Source organism: Mustela lutreola, chromosome 2, assembly GCF_030435805.1.
Source record: "Mustela lutreola isolate mMusLut2 chromosome 2, mMusLut2.pri, whole genome shotgun sequence".
Taxonomy (NCBI): Eukaryota; Metazoa; Chordata; class Mammalia; order Carnivora; family Mustelidae; genus Mustela; species Mustela lutreola.
Window position 1 is genome coordinate 65,385,657 of NC_081291.1, and position 19,792 is coordinate 65,405,448.

Here is a 19,792-nt window from a genome sequence, read left to right on the forward strand (position 1 = left end):
CTTCCCTCTCTCTCTGCCTGCCTCTCCATCTACTTGTGATTTCTCTCTGTCAAATAAATAAATAAAATTTTAAAAGAAAAAAAAAGTTATCCATACACCGCATTTCTTTTCTGTTCCTTCTCTCTCTCTCTCTCTCTTTTTTTTTTTTTTTTTTTTTTTTTTTTTTTGAGAGAGAGCATGTACAAGTGCGGGGAGGAGTGATAGCAGTGGTGCAGAGGAAGAGGGGGAGAGGGAATCTTCAGCGGGTGTTCGGGGCTCTATCTCACCACAGGAGATTATGACCTCAGTGGACATTGAAAATCCCAGGCTTACCCAACTGAGCCACCCAGGCACCCCCATACACCGCATTTCTAAGACTTACAGCAATCTAGTAAAATAACTTATTAATAATTGTTATAACATGTTGAAATGTTTTAGATATTTTGGGTGAAATATATTATTAAAATTAATTTCAACTATTTTTTTAAAGATTTTATTTATTTGAGAAAGAGAGAGAACTGAGGGAGAGTGAGAGGGAGAATCAATTCCCTGTGAGCAGAGAGCCAGTGGTAGGACTGGATCCCGAGACCCAGAGATCATGACCTGAGCTGAAATCAGAAACTTAACCAACTTAGCCATCCAGGCACCCCTTTTTCCTTCATCTTCAATATGGCTCCTGGATTATTAAAAATTACACGTGGCTCACTATGTATCTATTAGACCACATTGGTCTAGATGTTTAAGATTATGGTTTAATCTCTCATCAAGGCTCTGGGATTAACATTTATGGTCTCCCAGCTTCCCATTACTCCTGTCTGGCGGAGCTGTGGAAAAGTATCGCTGCTGGAATCCTGACAAACCTGTTGAAAAACGCAGGGACACACCTTCAATGTCCCTGATTATCTGCAGAAGAAAGCGCAAACTTCTCACGGTGACAGGCTTCTCTACTTTCCTGTATCCAGTCTCCATCAGGGAAATCTAGGTCAGGGATAATTTAGGAAGTAAGATGCTGTTTTTTAAGACTTTGTTCCCATGCTATTGAAGCACAAGGAACAGGCAAGAAAGCGGTTTTTTTTTTTTTTGTCCCCAGAAGGGATCAAGCAAAGCACAAACATTAAGAAATACATATACAAATCTGTCTGGTGGTTGTTTAATACTTCGCTGCCCCTTGCTCTAAGCTTGAGGCTCATTTTCTTTGTGCAATTGTAGATGACTAAGCTAAAATTTATTTTTATTTTTATTTTTTTAAAGATTTTATTTATTTATTTGACAGCGGTCACAAGCAGGCAGGGGACGGGGGAGCAGGCTCCCTGCTGAGCAGAGAGCCCAACACAGGGCTTGATCCTGGGGTTAAATGGGGGGTGGTTGATCCCAGGGCCTCCAAGATCACTGACCAAGGCAGAAGCTTAACCCACTGAGCCATCCAGGCTCCCCTAAAACTTCTTTTTAAAGGGACAGCTACATTTTCCCCCATAGGGCAAGGATTCCTACTTTGGGGAAACAATGGAGCAGAGGCTGCTCTTAGACCTCTGCTTAGGGCAGAGGTGGGACCCACAGTGAAAGCCTACTGCCTGGCCGCCCTACCCCCAGCAGGTATATTGGCTTGGCTCTGGGCTCAGAAGAATTGGGCTATCTTCCAAGGATGGTAGGTGCCTGCCAGGTTTTCCCCCACTATATTTGTTCCTGCCATACTCCCAGCCCTGAAACCCAGGGTTCCTCATCCTCACCCATCCTTCCCCTGTATTCTTGGAGATGTGGAAACATGAGATCATGTGAAAGAAGCATTACCCATTAGCAGATAAGGGAGGGTCTGGGAGCAATACTTACCTAATGGCAAAACTTGGAGCAGTGAGTTAAGAAATAAAAGAAAAATATATGGTGAAAACACTGCATGTGACTTTAGTTTGAAACAAGGTCATTAACATCAGGTACGGCTTCCCTGACTTGTTTGTAGTCAGTAGAAGGTGATTTTTGCTTCTATGACCTAACTACCCCCACTTACACATTCGATCCTCTAAACCCAATCTGGCCCTTTTTTTATGAGTTGGGTATTAAGGTTTCATGCTGCTTTCCCATCCTGGTGACTGTAGTCACTTTCAATCCAGGAAGAAATACATGTCAATTTGGATGCATGACCCCCTTTTACAGCTTTATTCACAACAAGCTTTGACATCTGGAGTCTCCACCATCCAAGAAGGAAAAAGCTGGAGTAAGCACAGAAACTGGAGATGGATGGGAGACAGAATCTGCTCCCAACGCAGCTTTGGTTCCCTGCCCTCCAGGGCAGGAGATGAGCCTAACAGGGCTTCGAACCTGTGTCACTTTGTTCAGAAGAAGATGGCGGGAATCCTGAAGAGAACATCAATGAGTTGTCCCCCATACTTCCAGGAAACCAGCTCAGGGAGACTTTTCCTTTTTGTGTACCTGGAGCCAGAGCTGCTTCTGGAATTATCCAGATTCCCTCTACTATTGTCAAACCAATGAGTCCATTTTTCCCTTTGGAAGCCAGGAGGGGTCAAGAGGGGAGACACAAGGCACACGGTATGGCCACAGTCCTCTCCTTCCATCTTCAGAAACCTCTTTACAGCTAGTGGCTTCCAGAATGTTATGATGGGCTCCATCATGTAACTAATATGAATTCCTCTCCATTTGAACATCCCCTTGACCCCAAACACAGTCTGAAAGATCAGTCTTCAGAGTCTCCAAGAGCACACATTGCCCTCAGCAGTTGAGGAAGTCAACCTCTGTGCCTGGTCTCAATGATAGGCACAGGGGTGCCTGGATGGCTCAGTGGGTTAAAGCTTCTGCCTTCAGCTCAGGTCATGATCCCAGGGTCCTGGGATAGAGCCCCATATCGGGTTCTCTGCTCAGCAGGGAGCCTGCATCCTCCTCTCTCTGCCTGCTTCTCTGCCTACTTGTGATTTCCGTCTGTCAAATAAAATCTTAAAAAAAAAAAAAAAAGAAAAGAAAAAAGATAGGCACAACCAGCAGGAAAAAAATTCTAAAGGCTTTGCCAGAAGCTTCGGCAAAGATGATGGTCCTGTCGCTGTTTCAAAGGCTTTGCAAGAGAGGGATACCTTTCTTCCTTTTGTGCCAGTGACTTTGCCTCCAGCCTTACCACTGAGCCGGGGATGACTGGACCGTGAGGGAGAGAAATGAGTTAGAACTATTCATGGGCTGGTCTCTGAGAAAGGGGTGGAAGACTCTGTGGTGTGTGTGTGGGGGGGGGCGGTTGGGGGGATGCCCCTGCAGAGTGGGGGTCTTGGGATTCTACTACTCCAAGGGCCAAGATGTCAGGGTCAATGAAAGGAAGCAGCTGCGAAGCAAACCCAGGTCATGTGCCATTTTGTGTTCAATCATCACATAGAAGCCACATTATGACAAACCATTTTCCTATCTTCTACAACGACCAAGCTCTTCGAGTTTTCCTGCCATCTTCCGAGTGAGGAAAAATATACTACCTTTTGGCTAACAGTTTACAAACGTAAGCACATATTTTCTCCTAGCTCCTGACCAGCTTGAAATGCCCACAGTGCTGAGCAGGACCCACCTGCAGAAGTTCTCTACTACCAAGTAGCTCTACCCGCACATGGCAAGCTGTCTTCATCTGCAGCACAATGGCCCTATCAGTAAACTAGCATTCCTTGTGAGATGCTGAGTTTTATTTATCACCTTGACTAGGTGATAATCCCCAGCTATTTATTTTTTTTAAAGATTTTATTTATTTGTTAGAGAGAGAGAGAGAAAGCAGGGGGAGGGAAAGAGAGAGAGAAAGAAGCAGGCTTCCTGTTGAGAGGGGGATCATGACCTAATCCAAAGGCAGATGCTTAACCAGCCAAGCCACCCAGGTGCCCCAATCCCCAGTTATTCAATCAGCACTAATCTAGGAGTTGCTGGGAAGGTATTTTGTAGATGTGATTAACATCTACAATCAGTACACTGTAGGTGAAGGAGATTATCTTCAATAATCTCAGTGAGCCTAACCTAATCTAGCTGGAAGGCCTTAAGAACAAAATTGAGGCTCTTCCCTGACAAAGAAGAAATTCTGCCTCAGGACTGCAGCTTTAGTTCTCAAAACTTTCTTTCTTTCTTTTTTAAGATTTAAAAAAAAAATGTATTTATTTGACAGAGATCACAAGCAGGCAGGCAGAGAGAGAGGAGGAAACAAGCTCCCCGCTGCAGGCTCCCCGCTGCAGGACTCGATCCCAGGACCCTGAGATTATGACCTGAGCCGAAGGTAGAGGCTTTAACCCACTGAGCCACCCAGGCGCCCCATACTTCTCCTCAAAAGTTTCTGACATGATGGCCTGCCCTGTGGATTTCGGGTTTGCCAGTCGTCACAAGTGCATAAGCCAATTACCTGAAATAAATCTATGTAAGATCTATTATATATTAATAATTATATAATAATATTTCATAATATATTAATACTATATAATTAACATAATATAATATATAAATATATGGTTTATTATATATTATACATAATATATAATTAATTTATGTTATCTATTATGTACTGTTATTACATATAATATACAATACATAATATATAATATATGCTATGGTATTAATAGATTATATATTACTATTAGTCTATGTATTAATGTATTAATAGATATTAATATACTTATATTAATATTTATACTATATTGTATAGCTATATTGATTGATATATTACTCTGATATTTATAAATATGTATATATACACATATATATACATATTTCTCTGGAGAGCTCTGACCAATGCACCTGTTTCCCCTCCTTGGGGGACAGAGGCTGTGTCGTCCCCATCCCTGTTTGCCCTTGAGAGCCCACTGAGGCAGAGCACTAGCATGCAGGGAAAGTGGCCATTGGGAGCAGGCAGTGATGCCTGCATCCAGTCTTGACTTTGTCACCTGCTATCTGGGCATTCACCTCAGTTTCCCAATTTCTCAAATTGGAAATAAAAGTACCTACCTCCCGGGATTACAGTAAAGATCAAATGAAGTAATATGCATGTCAGTTTTAAGTAAGAGATGAATTCAGTGTAAGGAATTATCATTTCAGTAGGGGCCCAGTAATTTTTTGTAGACTGACTTAGATATTTACAAGCACACTGGTTGGCCTTTCCCTAAATCAGAGGTGGCCAAAAATAACCCATCAGCATCCTATGTAGATTACATTTACATTGAACAAATAACCATCTTCAAGCTTTTTACCTTGTCCCTGGCTTAAAAAGGAACATCTAAGATTGGTCCATGAGAAAAGCAAAAATAGAATGTCCTCTTTGCCATCAGGATTGCTGCATGAGCCCTTATTTTCTTTCATATACATGGAATAACCCCACAACAGCTCACACCTAACTTGGGCACAGGCAAGGAAATAGATCTCTCTCTCTCTCTCTCTCTTTTTAATTGAGAGAGTGCAAGGGAAAGACTGGCCCCTCAGGAGGAACAGGTCTCCAAGGCAGAAAGGCTCTCCAAGCCCTACCCCTGAGGGAGGTCCTCAGGAAACCCCACTGCCCTAGCTTCCACCTCCATGGCTCCACACTCCCCTGAGGGAGAAGAGTGGCTTCTGGGGAGAAGACGTTAGCACTGTGAGGAGTGGACTACCCGTGGATTCTGGATGCCACAGTTTCTATCAACTGAATATCAAATACTAATCTGAAATGCACTGATTTTTGGCAGGCGAAAATCCTGCCTGTAAAGTAAGCAAATATGTCCTCTCCCCTCATTACCAAGGTCCGAAATTTAGGTAAGATTTCTCTGTACAGTATCATCTCCGGGACACGGGGAGGATTTAGATGACTTAGAGTTCAAGTGTGAAGCCTCCGATACATACAGTCCAAACACTCTTGAACACCTGCACTGTTGCTGCGAATCTCAAAACAGAAATTCTGACAGGTTAGTCACATAAAATCAGAAGCCTTCCAACTGCCTCTTCCTGTCCCTTCAGCTTTTGCATGGGGGCTCCTTCACCCTACAGGATCGCAGTTCAAACTGACCACTAGAGGGAGCAAGAGCCCTGTTCCCAGCAGGTTGTGGCTCCTGGCCTCCTGGACAGCAGGATACCTGACTAATGGTGTTATTCTCATTTTACAGACTTGAAAACTGATGCTCAGTGCAGTCAAGGAACAAATAGCAGGAAGTACAGTGTACTAATGGGAAGAAATTATGGAGACCGAATTCAAATGCTGCTCTACCAGCTACTTGCTGGCAAAAGAGAACCCAACAGGAAACAGTGAAGATTGGGATCATTACTTTTTGTAATTTCCTATAAATGAGAATCTATATTTCTTTCCATCTGTGTAGGTAAGAAAGGGCATATACAGGAAACTGAGTAAGCCAATAAACAAGCCAGAAAAAAAATAGGAACTGTCCAAGAACAGGAAGGACTAATTGGCACTGGCAAATATGAATAATAACCAGTTAGAAGGAACAAGAAGGGGTTGCTTTGTGATGGATTGTCCAGAATTACTGGGAGGAGAGCTGGCCACCTATGTCTGGTCCTCTCCTGGGTGAGCCTCCTGTTGTAAAAGCATGGATGTAAGGAGGCATGATAAGCCCGATGGCCAACCAAGGTGAACCACCTCAGGGAAGTGGCAGGGAAAAGACTGTGTCTTGGAATTGTGACCACTGGGTCACTGAGGCTTACCAGACTACAAGTCCTCATGTGCAAGTGGGAATCCTTCCAACATGCAAATCTGACCATTTTGTTCTTCTATGTATACTTCTTCTGGATAAGGCCAGAAATCTTTAACATGGCAGCTCAGGCTCCAGGCTTTCTCTCTGACCTGCTCTTTGTCCTCCATTCCCTACCTCTCAACACTTCTGCTTTTGGAGTTCTGGGAACCTAACATGCTCGCTCTCACCTCTGGACATTGATACTTGCTCTGCCTGGGGAAAACAGACCTATGTATTAAATACATACATGAATTAATGAGTCAAATCAGAACAGTATCAGGCATAGCCTGTGTTGGGGTCTGTTATCAAAGGAATGAGACTGAGACAAATTAAAAGTTACATAAAGCCTTATTCTATGCCAAGCATTAGAAGTTAGACTGACCGGCCAGGGGAACGAGACTGAGACCAAGTGAAAGTTATGTAGAGCTTTTTTTTTTTTTTAAGATTTTATTTATTTGACAGAGAAAGATCACAAGTAGGCAGAGAGGCAGGCAGAGAGAGAGGAGGAAGCAGGCTCCCTGCTGAGCAGAGAGCCCGATGCGGACTCGATCCCAGGACCCAGGGCTGCCTCCGAAGAAAGGAACCCCCTCCCGAACTCACAGGCTGGTTTTATAAGGCATAACTGCAGACCCAAGGTACGTGGCTTCTATTGTTAAGGCGTTTACTCCCAGAATCGATACCCGGAACCATACCAGGAACTACGGGGGCCTTTATTCCCGGAATGAAGTCCGTGGATGTAAACAACAATATGGCTATCTAGGCAATATGGAGTTGCTCTGGCTAAGCAGGCCCTAATAGTTAAACAGGTTTTAACATTAAATCGGCCCTAACAGTCTGCCACCTCTTTGGGCTTTTCAGGTTCCCAGCAGCCTCTTCCAGTCTAGTGTAAGGATTATTCCCCATCCCAGGGCTGCCTGGAGCCCCACAATGGTGGAGTTTATAAAGAACTCATGGAGAAGACTGTGGATGGGTCATAGATACGACTTTCAGGTTGTTGGTGCTCTGTGCAGTTTCTTAAAGAGGCAGACCTTGCTAGAATTGCTAAAGCTGACCCTGGTAAGTTTGAACCCCTGTATCAGGAATGCATAACCTGAGCTGGAGGGGGGCTCTGAGTAATGCAGAACTGTTGGCAAAACTTTGCTTATGTGTGGGCATTTTCCTCAAAGACGCTCTGTGCCCCCAGAGCATCTCTCTGGTGTGGCTTGCCTTAGCCTGAGAGCCAGGTAGAAGTCCTGCATACCTACCTCACCCTAGTTCTTAGCCCTATCTTGTTCCAGGTGCCCATTCCTTTATTCATTCAACAACTATTAGTTAAGCACGTATCACACTTACTGGCATCAGTGTAAGAAATCACTCCAAGAAAAGACGATCTACAAAGAAAGGAGATGACAGTATAAAGTTCTGTGAAGACACAGATTATCAGGAAATTGCTACATGGTTACATTTCAATGAGAATTTCAGTGTCTGGACATTCAGAATGAGGAGTTTGTCTTTCATTATTAGTGATCCAACATAATAATGGAGCCCATGGGATATTCAGAATAGAGTAAATTTGTGTCTAAAGCAGGAGAAAGAAGCAAACTTCTCGTGGTTTTCAAGATTTACACTTTGTGGAGGAGTAGTGTGTGAATGTCCTAAGCACATATTTAAATATTTTAAAATAGGGCGCCTGGGTGGCTCAGGCCGCTGCCTTCGGCTCAGGTCATGATCTCAGGGTCCTGGGATCGAGTCCCGCATCGGGCTCTCTGCTCAGCAGGGAGCCTGCTTCCTTCTCTCTCTCTCTCTCTGCCTGCCTCTCAGTGTACTTGTAATTTCTCTCTGTCAAATAAATAAATAAAATCTTTAAAAAAAAATTAAATAAATAAATAAATAAATATTTTAAAATAAAGTTGTTGGGATGCTTTCCTAAAATTAGTAGGCTATATGGTCAATATAATGTGTGTCAGTTTTGCAGAATATATCATCTGTTGTTGAAATTATGTTGTTAATTTGGAAAAGAAAAGAAAAAAATTGTCCTGAAGTCAGAAATCATCCTTTTGCATACTATATAATGGGATCTGACAGAATATTCTATCTAAACGTGATTTTTAGATTTTATACATATTATGTTTCTTCTATCTCTCTAATAAATATATCTTTTTTTAAAAAAGATAAAGATAAAAGCAGAAATCAGTGTAAAGGCAGAAACAAAAAATTAACAAATCCGAAAGCATGTTTTTTTTTTTTTAAAGATTAATAAAATTAATAAACCTCATAAGACTGATCAGGAACAAAAGAGAAAATACAAAGCACCAATGACTTGGTGTGAATTATGAATGAAATTATCCTGAGTGAAATAAGTCAAGCAGAGAGAGTCAATTTCATATGGTTTCATTTATTTGTGGAGCATAACAAATAACATGGAGGACATGGGGAGATGGAGAGGAGAAGGGAGTTGAGGGAAATTGGAAGGGGAGATGAACCATGAGAGACTATGGACTATGAAAAATAATCTGAGGGTTTTGAAGCGGGGGGTGGGGGGGAGGTTGAGGGAGCCAGGTGGTGGGTATTATAGAGGGCACGGATTGCATGGAGCACTGGGTGTGGTGCAAAAACAATGAATTCTGTTATGCTGAAAAGAAATTTTTAAAAAAATGAATGACAGAAATTTTAAAAAGAATGAAAAAGGACATTACTTCATATTTTCATAAAAATAATATAAGAAGATATTAGAAGGAAACTTTTGCTAACTTGACAACTTAAACTGGGAAAATTCCTTTAAAATCACAACTTTCTGGAGCACCTGGGTGGCTCAGTGGGTTAAAGCCTCTGCCTTCGGCTCAGGTCATGATCCCAGAGTCCAGGGATCGAGCCCCACATCAGGCTCTCTGCTCAGCAGAAGTTTGCTTCTCCTCTCTCTCTGCCTAAAAAAAAAATATTTTTTAAAAAATAAATAAATAAAAAATCACAACTTTCCAAAACTGAGACAAGCAAAGACCGAAAGTCTGAATAATCTTTATCTGCCAAAGGAACTGAATGCATAATTGGAAATCTTGCTATGGAGAAATCCCAGATGACTTCACTAATGGATTTTACTACTATCGCTTCTCGGCCTTTTGGCTAAGATCAAGTGTACTAATGGATTTTACTAAACCTTTAGGGGGGAAGTAACACGCAATATTTTGCACAAAGTCTTTCAGAGTAGTGGCAAAAGGAATACTTTCAAACACATTCTTGGAGATCACATCTGACCAGGACATTTTTAAAAATTAAAGTATAATTAACATATAATAGTTTCAGGTATATAATATAGTGGTTCAACAATTTTGTACATTTCTCAGTGTTCATCTCAGTGCCCATACACAGTAAGTCACCAGACAATACTGACTGTATTTCCTATGCTGTGCTTTTCATCTCCAGGACTGGTTTATTTTATTATTTTAACACTGAAAATTTGTACCTCTTAATTCTCTATTTCATACATCCCCCCCTCCACTTCCCCTCTGTCAACCACTAGTTCATTTTCTGTATTTAAGAGTCTGGATTTCTCTCTCTCCTCTCTCTCTCTTTTTGGTTCATTTGTTCTCTTTCTTAAATTCCATATACAAGGGGCAACTGGGTGGCTCAGTTAACTGCCTTTGGCTCAGGTGATGATCCCAGAGTCCCAGGATCGAGTCCCGCATCAGGCTCCCAGCTCTATGGAAGTCTGCTTCTCCCTCTGACCTTCCCTCTCGTGCTCTCTCTCAAATAAATGAATAAAATCTTTATTTATTCATTTATTCATTATTTTAAAAAAATCCATATACAAGTGAAATCACATGGTATCTGTTTTTCTATCTATGACTTATTTCACTTAGCATAGTACATCTAGGTCCTCCACGTTGTTGCAGATCTGACCAGATCATTTTATTTTTTAAAAAAAATTTTTCCTTTTTACTTAAACTCAATTAATTAACATTTTTAAAAAAGATTTTACTTATTTATTTATCAGAGAGAGAGAATACAAGGAAGGGCAGCTGCAAGCAGAGGGAGAAGCGGGCTCCCTCCTGAGCAAGAAGGCTGATGTGGGACTCAATCCTAGGACTCTGGGATCATGATGTGAGCTGAAGGAAGACTCTTAACTGACTGAACCATCCAGGCATCCCCAATTAATTAACATTTAATGTATTATTAGTTTCAGAGGTAGAAGTCAGTGATTCATCAGTCTTATATAACACCCAGCACTCATTACATAATGTGTCCTCCTTAATGTCCATCACCCAGTGACCCCAGCCCCTCACCTTCCTCCCCTCCAGCAACCCTCTGTTTCCTATGATTAAGAGTCTCTTACGGTTTTTCTCCCTCTGAATTCATCTTATTTTATTTTTTCCTCTCTTCCTTATGATCTTTTGTTGTTGTTGTTGTTTTGTTTTGTTTTAAGATTTCATTTATTTATTTGACAGAGAGAGATGACAAGCAGGCAGAGAGGCAGGCACAGAGAGAGGAGGAAGCAGGCTCCCCGCTGAGCAGAGAGCCCGATGTGGGGCTCGATCTCAGGACCCTGAGATCATGACCTGAGCCAAAGGCAGCGGCCCAACCCACTGAGCCACCCAGGCACCCCGATCTTTTGTTTTGTTTCTAAAATTTCATGTATGAGTGAGATCATATGATAATTGTCTTTCTCTGATTGACTTATCTAACTTAGCATAATATTTTCTAGTTCCATCCAGGTCATTGCAAATGGCCAGATTTCATTTTTGTATTTTTGGTTTTCTTAACTGCTGAGTATATATATATATATATATATATATATATATATATATATATATCACATCTTCTTTATCCGTTCATCTATCGATGGACATCTGGGCTCTTTCATAGTTTGACTATTGTGGACACTGCTGCTATAAACATTCAGCTGCATGTGTCCCTTTGGATCACTACATTTGTATCTTTAGGGTAAATACCTAGTAGTGCAATTGATGGGTTGTAAAGTAGCTCTGTTTTCAACTTTTTGAGGAACCTCCAGAATGGCTGCACCAGCTTGCATTCTCACCAACAGTGTAAGAGTGTTCCCCTTTCTCTGCAACCTTACCAACATATGTCGTTTCCTGACTTGTTCATTTTAGTCACTCTGACTGATGTGAGGTGGCATCTCATTGTGGTTTGGATTTGTATTTCCCAGATGCCAAGTGATATTGAACATTTTTGCATGTGTCTATTGGCTATTTGTATGTCTTCTTTGGAGAATTGTCTGTTCATGTCTTCTGCCCATTTCTTGACTAGGTTAGCTCTTCTTTGGGTGTTGAGTTTGATAAGTTTCTTACAGATTTTGGATACTAGCCCTTTATCTGATAAGACAATTGTGATATCTTCTCCCATTCTGTTGGTTGTCTTTTTTTCGCCCCCGACTGTTTCCTTTGCTGTGCAAAAGCTTTTTATCTTGATAAAGTCCCAATAATTCATTTTTGCCTTTGTTTCCCTTGCCTTTGGAGATAGATGGGTCTAGCAAGAAGTTGCTGCTGCCGAGTCACAGAGGTTGCTGCCTGTGTTCTCTTCTAGGATAGATTCCTGCCTTACATTGAGGTATTTCATCCATTTTGACTCTATTTTTGTGTGTGGTGTAAGGAAATGGTCCAGTTTCATTCTTCTGCATGTGGCTGTCCAATTTTCCCAACACCATTTGTTGAAGAGATAGTCTTTTTTCCATTAGATATTCTTTCCTGTTTTGCCACACATTAGTTGACCATAGAGTTGGAAGTCCATTTCTGGGCTCTCTATTCTGTTCCATTGATCTATGTGTTTGTTTTTGTGCCAGTACCATGCTGTCTTGATGAATACAGCTTTTTAATGGAGCTTAAAGTCCAGAACTGTGATGCCACCAGTTTCATCTTTCTTTTTTCTACATTCCTTTGGTTATTCAGAGTATTTTCTGGTTCCATATGGATTTTAGGATTATTTATTTAGTTGATGGTATTTTGATAGGGATTGCATTGGATGTATAGATTGCTCTAGGTAGCATAGACATTTTAACAATATTTGTTCTTCCAATCCATGAGCATGGAATGTTTCTCCATCTCTTTGTGTCTTCCTCAATTTCTTTTGTAAGTGTTCTATAGTTTTTACAGTACAAATCCTTTATGTCTTTGGTTAGGTTTATTCCTAGGTCTCTTATGGTTTTTGGTGCAGCTGTAAATGAGATCTACTCCTTAATTTCTCTTTCTTCTGTCTCATTGTTAGTATATAGAAATGCAACTAATTTCTGGGCATTGATTTTATATCCTGCCAAATTGCTGAATCCCTGTATGAGTTCTAGTAATTTTGGGGTGGAGTCTGTTGGATTTTCCATATAGAGTATCCATGTCAACTGCAGAGAATGAGAGCTTGACTTCTTTGCCAATTTTGGATGTCTTTCTTTTTTTTAAGATTTTACTTATTTGAGACAGAGGCAGTGAGAGAGAGCATGAGCGCGGAGAAGGTCAGAGGGAGAAGCAGACTCCCCGTGGAGCTGGGAGCCTGATGCGGGACTCGATCCCAGGACTCCAGGATCATGACCTGAGCCGAAGGCAGTCGTCCAACCAACTGAGCCACCCAGGCATCCCTCGGATGCCTTTTATTTCTCTTTGTTATCTGATTGCTGAGGCTAGGACTTCTAGTACTACGTTGAACATAGGTGGTGATAGTGGATACGCTGCCATGTTTGACCATCTTTTAAAAGGAAAATTACAGGGTAATATTTCTCATGAACACAGATATGAATTTTCCAAGAATCCAATTATTTATTAAAATGATCATGAACAAGGGGTCATTTTTTTCCAGGGAAAATACAAGTTGATTTAAAATAAGAAAATCAGACGATGTAGTTCACCAAATTAACAGAATGATAGAGGAAAGAAAGCTATATGATCACCTTAATAGATGTGAAAAAGCATTTGATAAAATTTAAGTTGAGATATGATAAAGGTACTACAAAACTAAGAAACAAATCCCAAATCTAACGTTATACTAAATAGTGAGATAGATAGACTATTTCCAGAAAATAGTAACAAAATCTTTGAGAGCTGAGAAAGTTAATTTGCAATAACAGGAATTCATTAACCATCATGAAATATGCCTTGTGTCTGTAACAACATTTCTAAGAGTATTCCTTCAAGTAGCCTCAGACTCCAGTGTAAATCATTTTTGTCTCCTAAAAGAACCCCCCCCCCCGCCCCCGTCACAAAATGTAGTCTGTGCTGGAGGAGCGGGAGGGGTGCTGACAGGAGGAGGGAGGTCTTTCCCAGCCCTCCCTAGGTATTTGTCTTCCTACAAAGAGGAGGCCATAATTGGAAATCTTTTGGAATATTTCTGAGAGGTGTTTCTTGAATTTCTCACCCATGAAAGCATAGATCACAGGGTTCACACAGCAGTGAGTGAAGGAAATGGTTTCTGTGACATGAGTGGCATAAATCAGTCGCTGGCTCAGGACACATCCATCCAAGATGTTCATGTTGAGCAGAGAAGTGAGGAAGAGGACCACATTGAATGGGACCCAGAAGAGTAAAGATGCGATCACCACAATGAGCACCAATTTGATGGCCTTGGTCTTGTTGTGATTTTGGCAGCTCTTCAGCTGGTGCAGAATGCTAATGTAGCAGAACATAAGGATGGTGAATGGGATCAACAGACCTAAGATATTCATTTCAAAGTGGATGAAGATCTTCCACTTCAGAGTCTGTTGATTGTAAGATGAATAACACTGTAGAATGCCATCTTCAGAGGCCACTTGATACACCACTAGTAATGGGCTGGTGGCCATGATAGCAATCAGCCACACAGCCAGACTCAGGGCTGTGCCCATCCTGGCTGTCCTCACTTTCATGGCATAGACTGCATGGACAATTGCCAGGTACCTGTCCACACTCATGAGGGTTATAAAAAACATGCTGCTGAAGAAGCCAATGTAATAAAAACCAGAGACCACCTTGCACATTACAGTTCCAAACACCCACTGGTCCAGCTGATAGTGGGTCTGGAAGGGGAAGGAGAAGACAAAAAGCAAGTCAGAAAGGACCAGGTTCAAGAGGTATACGTCGGTGATGCTCCTCAGCTTCTTGCAGGCTACAAGGACAAGGATGACCAGGATGTTTCCCAGAAGACCAAATACAAACAAGACACAGTAAAAGACAGCAAGAAGCAACTTGCTGTCTCTTTGGATAAGTTCCCCATCACAGGGGCTTGACATGGTATCAGGATAGTAGTAGTCGGTTACCGTCGTCACATTGGGCTCCAGCGTATAATCCATCAAAGCAGGAGGACCAGGTCAGAGAGACACCTAAGAGAGATTCATTCCTTAAAAATATTTTTATTTAAAAATATAGATTGAGTTCTAACTGCCTCCCCCATTCATATGCTGAAGCTCTAAATCCCTGTAATAGGCTGAACACTTGTGTTCTCCCAAAATTCATTTTAAATGAATTTACCCCACCTTGTGATGGTATTAAGCAGTGGGTTCTTTGGGAAGTAATTGGGTTAAATGAGGTCACAGGAGGGTAGAGCCCTCATAAATACAATGAGTGTCCGTATAAGAATCACAAGAGAGCTTGCTTCTTCTCTCTGCTCACAGCCATGTGAGGTTATAAGGAGAAGTCGGCTCTCTGCAACCTGGAACAGGGTTCTCACCAGAGCCTGCTGGTACCCTGATTTTGGACCTCCCAGACTCTAGAATAGTGAGAATTAAATTCCAGTTGTTTATAAACCATCCAGTCTCTGTTATTCTGTTATAGCAGCCCAAACTGACCAAGACACCACCTATGTCACCATATTTGGAGATGAGCCAGTAAAGAGGTAAGTATAGTTAAATATATCATAAGGGTGGGGTTCCAATCCTTAGGCCTGGCGTCCTTTTAAGAAGAAGAATCACCCAAGCTTGCAAGCTCGCTCTCTCTCTCTCTCTCTCTTTCTCTCTCTGCATGTACAGGGAAAAGACCAAGGAGGACCCAGCAAGAAGATGGATGGCTGCAAGCCAGGAAGAGAGGTCTCACCACCGGCCCTGTTGGCACCCTGATCTTGGACCTCTAGCTTTCAGGACCGTGACAAAATTAATTTCCTTTTTCTGGCTTTTCCTTATGGCAGCCTGATACTGATGAGTGGATGCCGTTACAGCAAATACCTAAGTGGCTTTGGAAATGGGAATGGGTGGAGAATCCTTTCCACACGCTAGAAAAACCCGAGGTTGCCTTGAAGACACTGTTGGTGGCGATCTGGACGGTGAAAGTGATTATGCTGAGGGTTTGGGACGAAGAGAGGGCTGGAAAGAGAGCTTCCGTGGTCTGGGAGAATACAGGTATCACCGTGGACCGAACGGGAGCGGAAATACGGATGTTAAAGGCGAGGTCTCCGGCAGAAATGAGGAACATGTTATGAGAAGTGGAGGAATTAGATTCCTGCTCTAAGCGGCAGAGAACTTGGCTGAATTGTTGCTAGCGTTTTGCGGAATATTGGACATTTGGCTGGGGTATTCCTAAGCCAAGTGTTAAGAGGCTTCTCTGCGCCAATAACTGTAAAGTGCTAGAGGAGAGAGGTAAGTTGAAGGAGTTACACAAAGAGGAATCAGAACACGAAGATTGGGAAGCCTGTCCGAATCACAGAAATGAGGAAGCGTTTCTGGAGAGTACGCCCAAGATGTGGCCAGACCCGAGCGGGCGGAAGGCAGAGGCTTTAACCCACTGAGCCACCCAGGCGCCCCACCCACGGAGCCGTTTCAACAGAAGCTAGGGACAGAGACGCTGCCGGTTTGGCCTGAAGCTGCAGAGACAGGACAAAATAAACCAACGCGTTTGAACTTCTAGGATTCTACAAGATGGGACAATAGAGCTATTTGCCTGCGAGTACGTCTTATCCTTCAAGAAAACGAAGGAATGACAGAATACATTACAGAAGGCACCCTCCGCACAGGTGCAATGGGCAAGCCTGTTCCCTCTCCTTCCCGCAGGAGGCTCAGCCGCTCCGGGCCGTGCGGGCGGGGCTCCCGCCTGGGGCTCTAAGGTGATGCTGCCACCTAGTGGGCCCAGAGGGCAGAGCACCTGGGCAAAAAAGATTATCCTTGACAACCTAATTGAATTTGCCCTGTTAGCTTTGAGGCTTGCCTGGGACCCACGACCCTTCTGTTCTTTCTCGTTTGTTCCCTGCGGAATGGGAATGTCTGTCCTATGCCTGTCCCACCGCTGTATTTTCGAATGCATAATTTGTCTGGTTTCACAGGCTTACAGCTGGAGAGGAGTTCAGCCTCAGGATGAATCATATCTCAGATCTCACTAATACCCAGGTAAGATTTTGGATCTAGAATTGGTGCTGGAATGGGTTAAGACTTTGGGAGCTGTTGAAATGGAGTGCATGCATATACGTTATACTTTGAAGACATGAATTTTGGGAAGCCAGATGTCAGGATGTTAGGTCGGGTTGTTAAAGACTGAATTGATTGAAGCCCATAGATTGAAGCTCTAATTCTTACTGTGATGATATTTGGACATAGGGCTTTAGGAGATAATTGAGGATAAATGATGTTGTAAGGGTGAGGTTTTGATCTGATTGGACTGGTGTTCTTTTGAGAAGAGGAAGACATACCAAAGACCCACCTCTCTCTTAATACATGCCCAGAGAGAGAGAGTCATAGGGGTACAAATTGAGAAAGTGACTGTCTGCAAGCCAGGAAGGAGCACTTATCAGGAACCCAATACGTCAGCACCTTGACCTTAGACTTCTAGCCTCCAGAACTGTGAGAAAGTACATTTCTGCCATTTGAGCCACCAGGCATATGGTATATTGTTACAGCAGTGGAAACAGATCAAGGAGTCCAGGGTAGGGGGAGGAACATATATGGGAACTGTCTGTAATTTCCATCCAAATTTCCGGTAAACCTAAAGCTTCTCTAAACAGTGAGGTCTATTAACATGTTTTAAAAATTGAAAACTGAGGTGTCTCCCTAGCGTAGTAGGCAGCGCGTCAGTCTCATAAAAATTGAAACTGCCCCAGCTCACCAATTCGGGGGGACTGGGTGGAACAAGAAAAGCCAAAATTTTTGAAGACAATTGAAATAACTATAGTTCTGCCACCCAGAATTAGCAATTGCTAACATATTGTCAGATTTGCTTTTGGTTCTTTTTTCTTTCTTCCACTGTCTTCCTGCCTTTCTAATGCAATACAGATGAAGCCAAGGTTCTCTTTAACTACCCAACTGATCCCTAGGCCCCAGAAGCAACTACTGAAACCAGTTGGATATGGTTCATTCCAGCTTCCCCCTGTACTTTTACATACTTAACTGTACTCTTAAATAATTTATAATATTGTTTTGTGCTCACTTTTGACCCACACAAATGGTTGTCACATCTCTCTTTTTGTATCTTGCTTTTCTTCTCCCCACACTATTGTTTTAAAAATACAGCCACGCTCTTCTAAAGAGTTCAGATTATTCTTTTCACTGCTTTTATAAGCACCATAAATAATTACTTTAAAAATGCAATAGAAATAAAGGATCCCAATCATCCTAGCAACAAAAACTGCTAAGATTTCTAAGGACAAACGTGATAGAAACTGCGGTTCAGTTATGTGAAATATTATAAAACTTTGTTGAAGGTCATCAATGAGGACACGATTAAAAAGGAAACATATGCTCTATTTATGTGAAGGAAGACACAACAATTACAACATGATAATTCTCAGATTGATACTTACATTCAAGACACTTCCAATTTGGGCACTATTTTTCCAATGTGTTTGGTTGCTGAAAGTTCAGACGCCCTAGTCCACTAGGCCATCTTTCTTTGTATAATTGGAAATGCCTAGCAAGTTAGCCATTTTTAAAGTTATTAATTTTATTTAAGTTTGTACCCAAAATGGGTTTAAAAACATAGTTTCTGAAGTATGGACGTGGGTCTTTTTTTTTTTTTTTTTTTTTGTGGCAGGAATCTCTCAAAATAATAGTCTCTCCTCCTACATCTTCCTTCCTACTTGTCTGACAGTTGTTTAAAAAAATAATTTTCAGTTTGCCTTCCTTCTGTTCTGCTCTCCTAATATCCTAGAATAAGGGGTGGTCCTCAACTCATTCGTTCCCCAGATCCTTTCTGCTGACTCCTAACCCATTCTTCCTTCATGCTCTCTCATCAGTAAAGTCTAGGTGAAGTATTAAGGATGTCCATCATTTATTACAGCAGACAAGGTGTTTTAGATGCATTCTTTCATTCATTTCTCTTGAATCCCTGGGAAGCAGGTCCTCCTACTTCCTTTCTGTTTCTGGAATTAGGGTTGAATCTGAATCCCAGAGACTGTAAGTCCATTGACTAAAGTTACAAAGAGGGAGGCTGTAGAGCCAGGACTTGAAACTACTTCTGCTCTGAACCCTTTTTCCTCTTCCATATTTAGCTGCTTTTGTGGGGAGAGCAAAAGCAAACCAATCTTTTAGAAGTTGAGCCACCTGACTTTCAAGTTCTCAACTACCTTGTAGCTGTGTAACGGTTTGTCTGATAGAAGCCTTGTAACCAGCCTAAGGACAGACTCCTCTCAGATGCCTGATGATAAGAGGTATTTTCTTAACAAACTTTGCACTCTTGTAGGAGCTTTCACTCCCTCCTAGCGTCCTGCAGAGAAAATGGCATGGCTTGCTTTCCTCAGTCAGATCCAGGACTGGCCACTAAGATATCTGCAGGTTTGTGCACTCAGGACAAGCAAAGATTTAAAAATATCTATATGTATTCACCTCTTCTACCAGGCTTCTGAAATATTTGCCTTCCCTTTGCTTTTTTCCCAAGGACGTAAAAGTGTTCCTGCTTACTTCTATCCTTCTTCCCCAAGGATGCTAATGAATACATACCTTAATTAGAGCCTTTGTTCTGGAGATTTCAGTGTTGTTAATTCTTCTCAGAATCTGCCCTCTGTGTCTGCAGCCCAGTGAGCAAGAGCTCCTCTCTCGAGGGTGGTATCTTATCTGTTTGTGGTGAGTGGCAGAATAGGGGTGGATCTACCATCCCACTGTTATTTAAAAAGTTTTAAAAAATTGTTCTCACCCAAGAACACACACAGATGGCAAGTGAGCATATGAAAATATGCTCGCCACCTTATCATTGTCATTAGGGAATCTTAAATTAAAACAACAGAGAAATACCACTGCCTGATTATTAGAATGGCTAAAGTCCAAAACACGGACAACACCAAAT

General features: G+C 42.0%; 1 protein-coding gene across 1 annotated transcript; it reads right to left on the reverse strand.

Annotated features, from left to right (window-relative positions):
- Positions 1-13,369: 13,369 nt before the first annotated feature.
- Positions 13,370-19,577, reverse strand: CCR8 (C-C motif chemokine receptor 8). Its single transcript, XM_059162020.1, has 2 exons — positions 19,450-19,577; positions 13,370-14,916 (listed from the first exon to the last, which is right to left on the reverse strand). The coding sequence occupies exon 2, from the start codon at positions 14,884-14,886 to the stop codon at positions 13,819-13,821; it is 1,068 nt and encodes a 355-aa protein (XP_059018003.1). The 5' UTR covers positions 14,887-14,916; positions 19,450-19,577; the 3' UTR covers positions 13,370-13,818.
- Positions 19,578-19,792: the final 215 nt, after the last annotated feature.

Excerpts from the sequence above, each read along its gene's own strand:
- CCR8 (XM_059162020.1), bottom strand. The coding sequence starts at position 14,886 with ATGGATTATACGCTGGAGCCCAATGTGACGACGGTAACCGACTACTAC.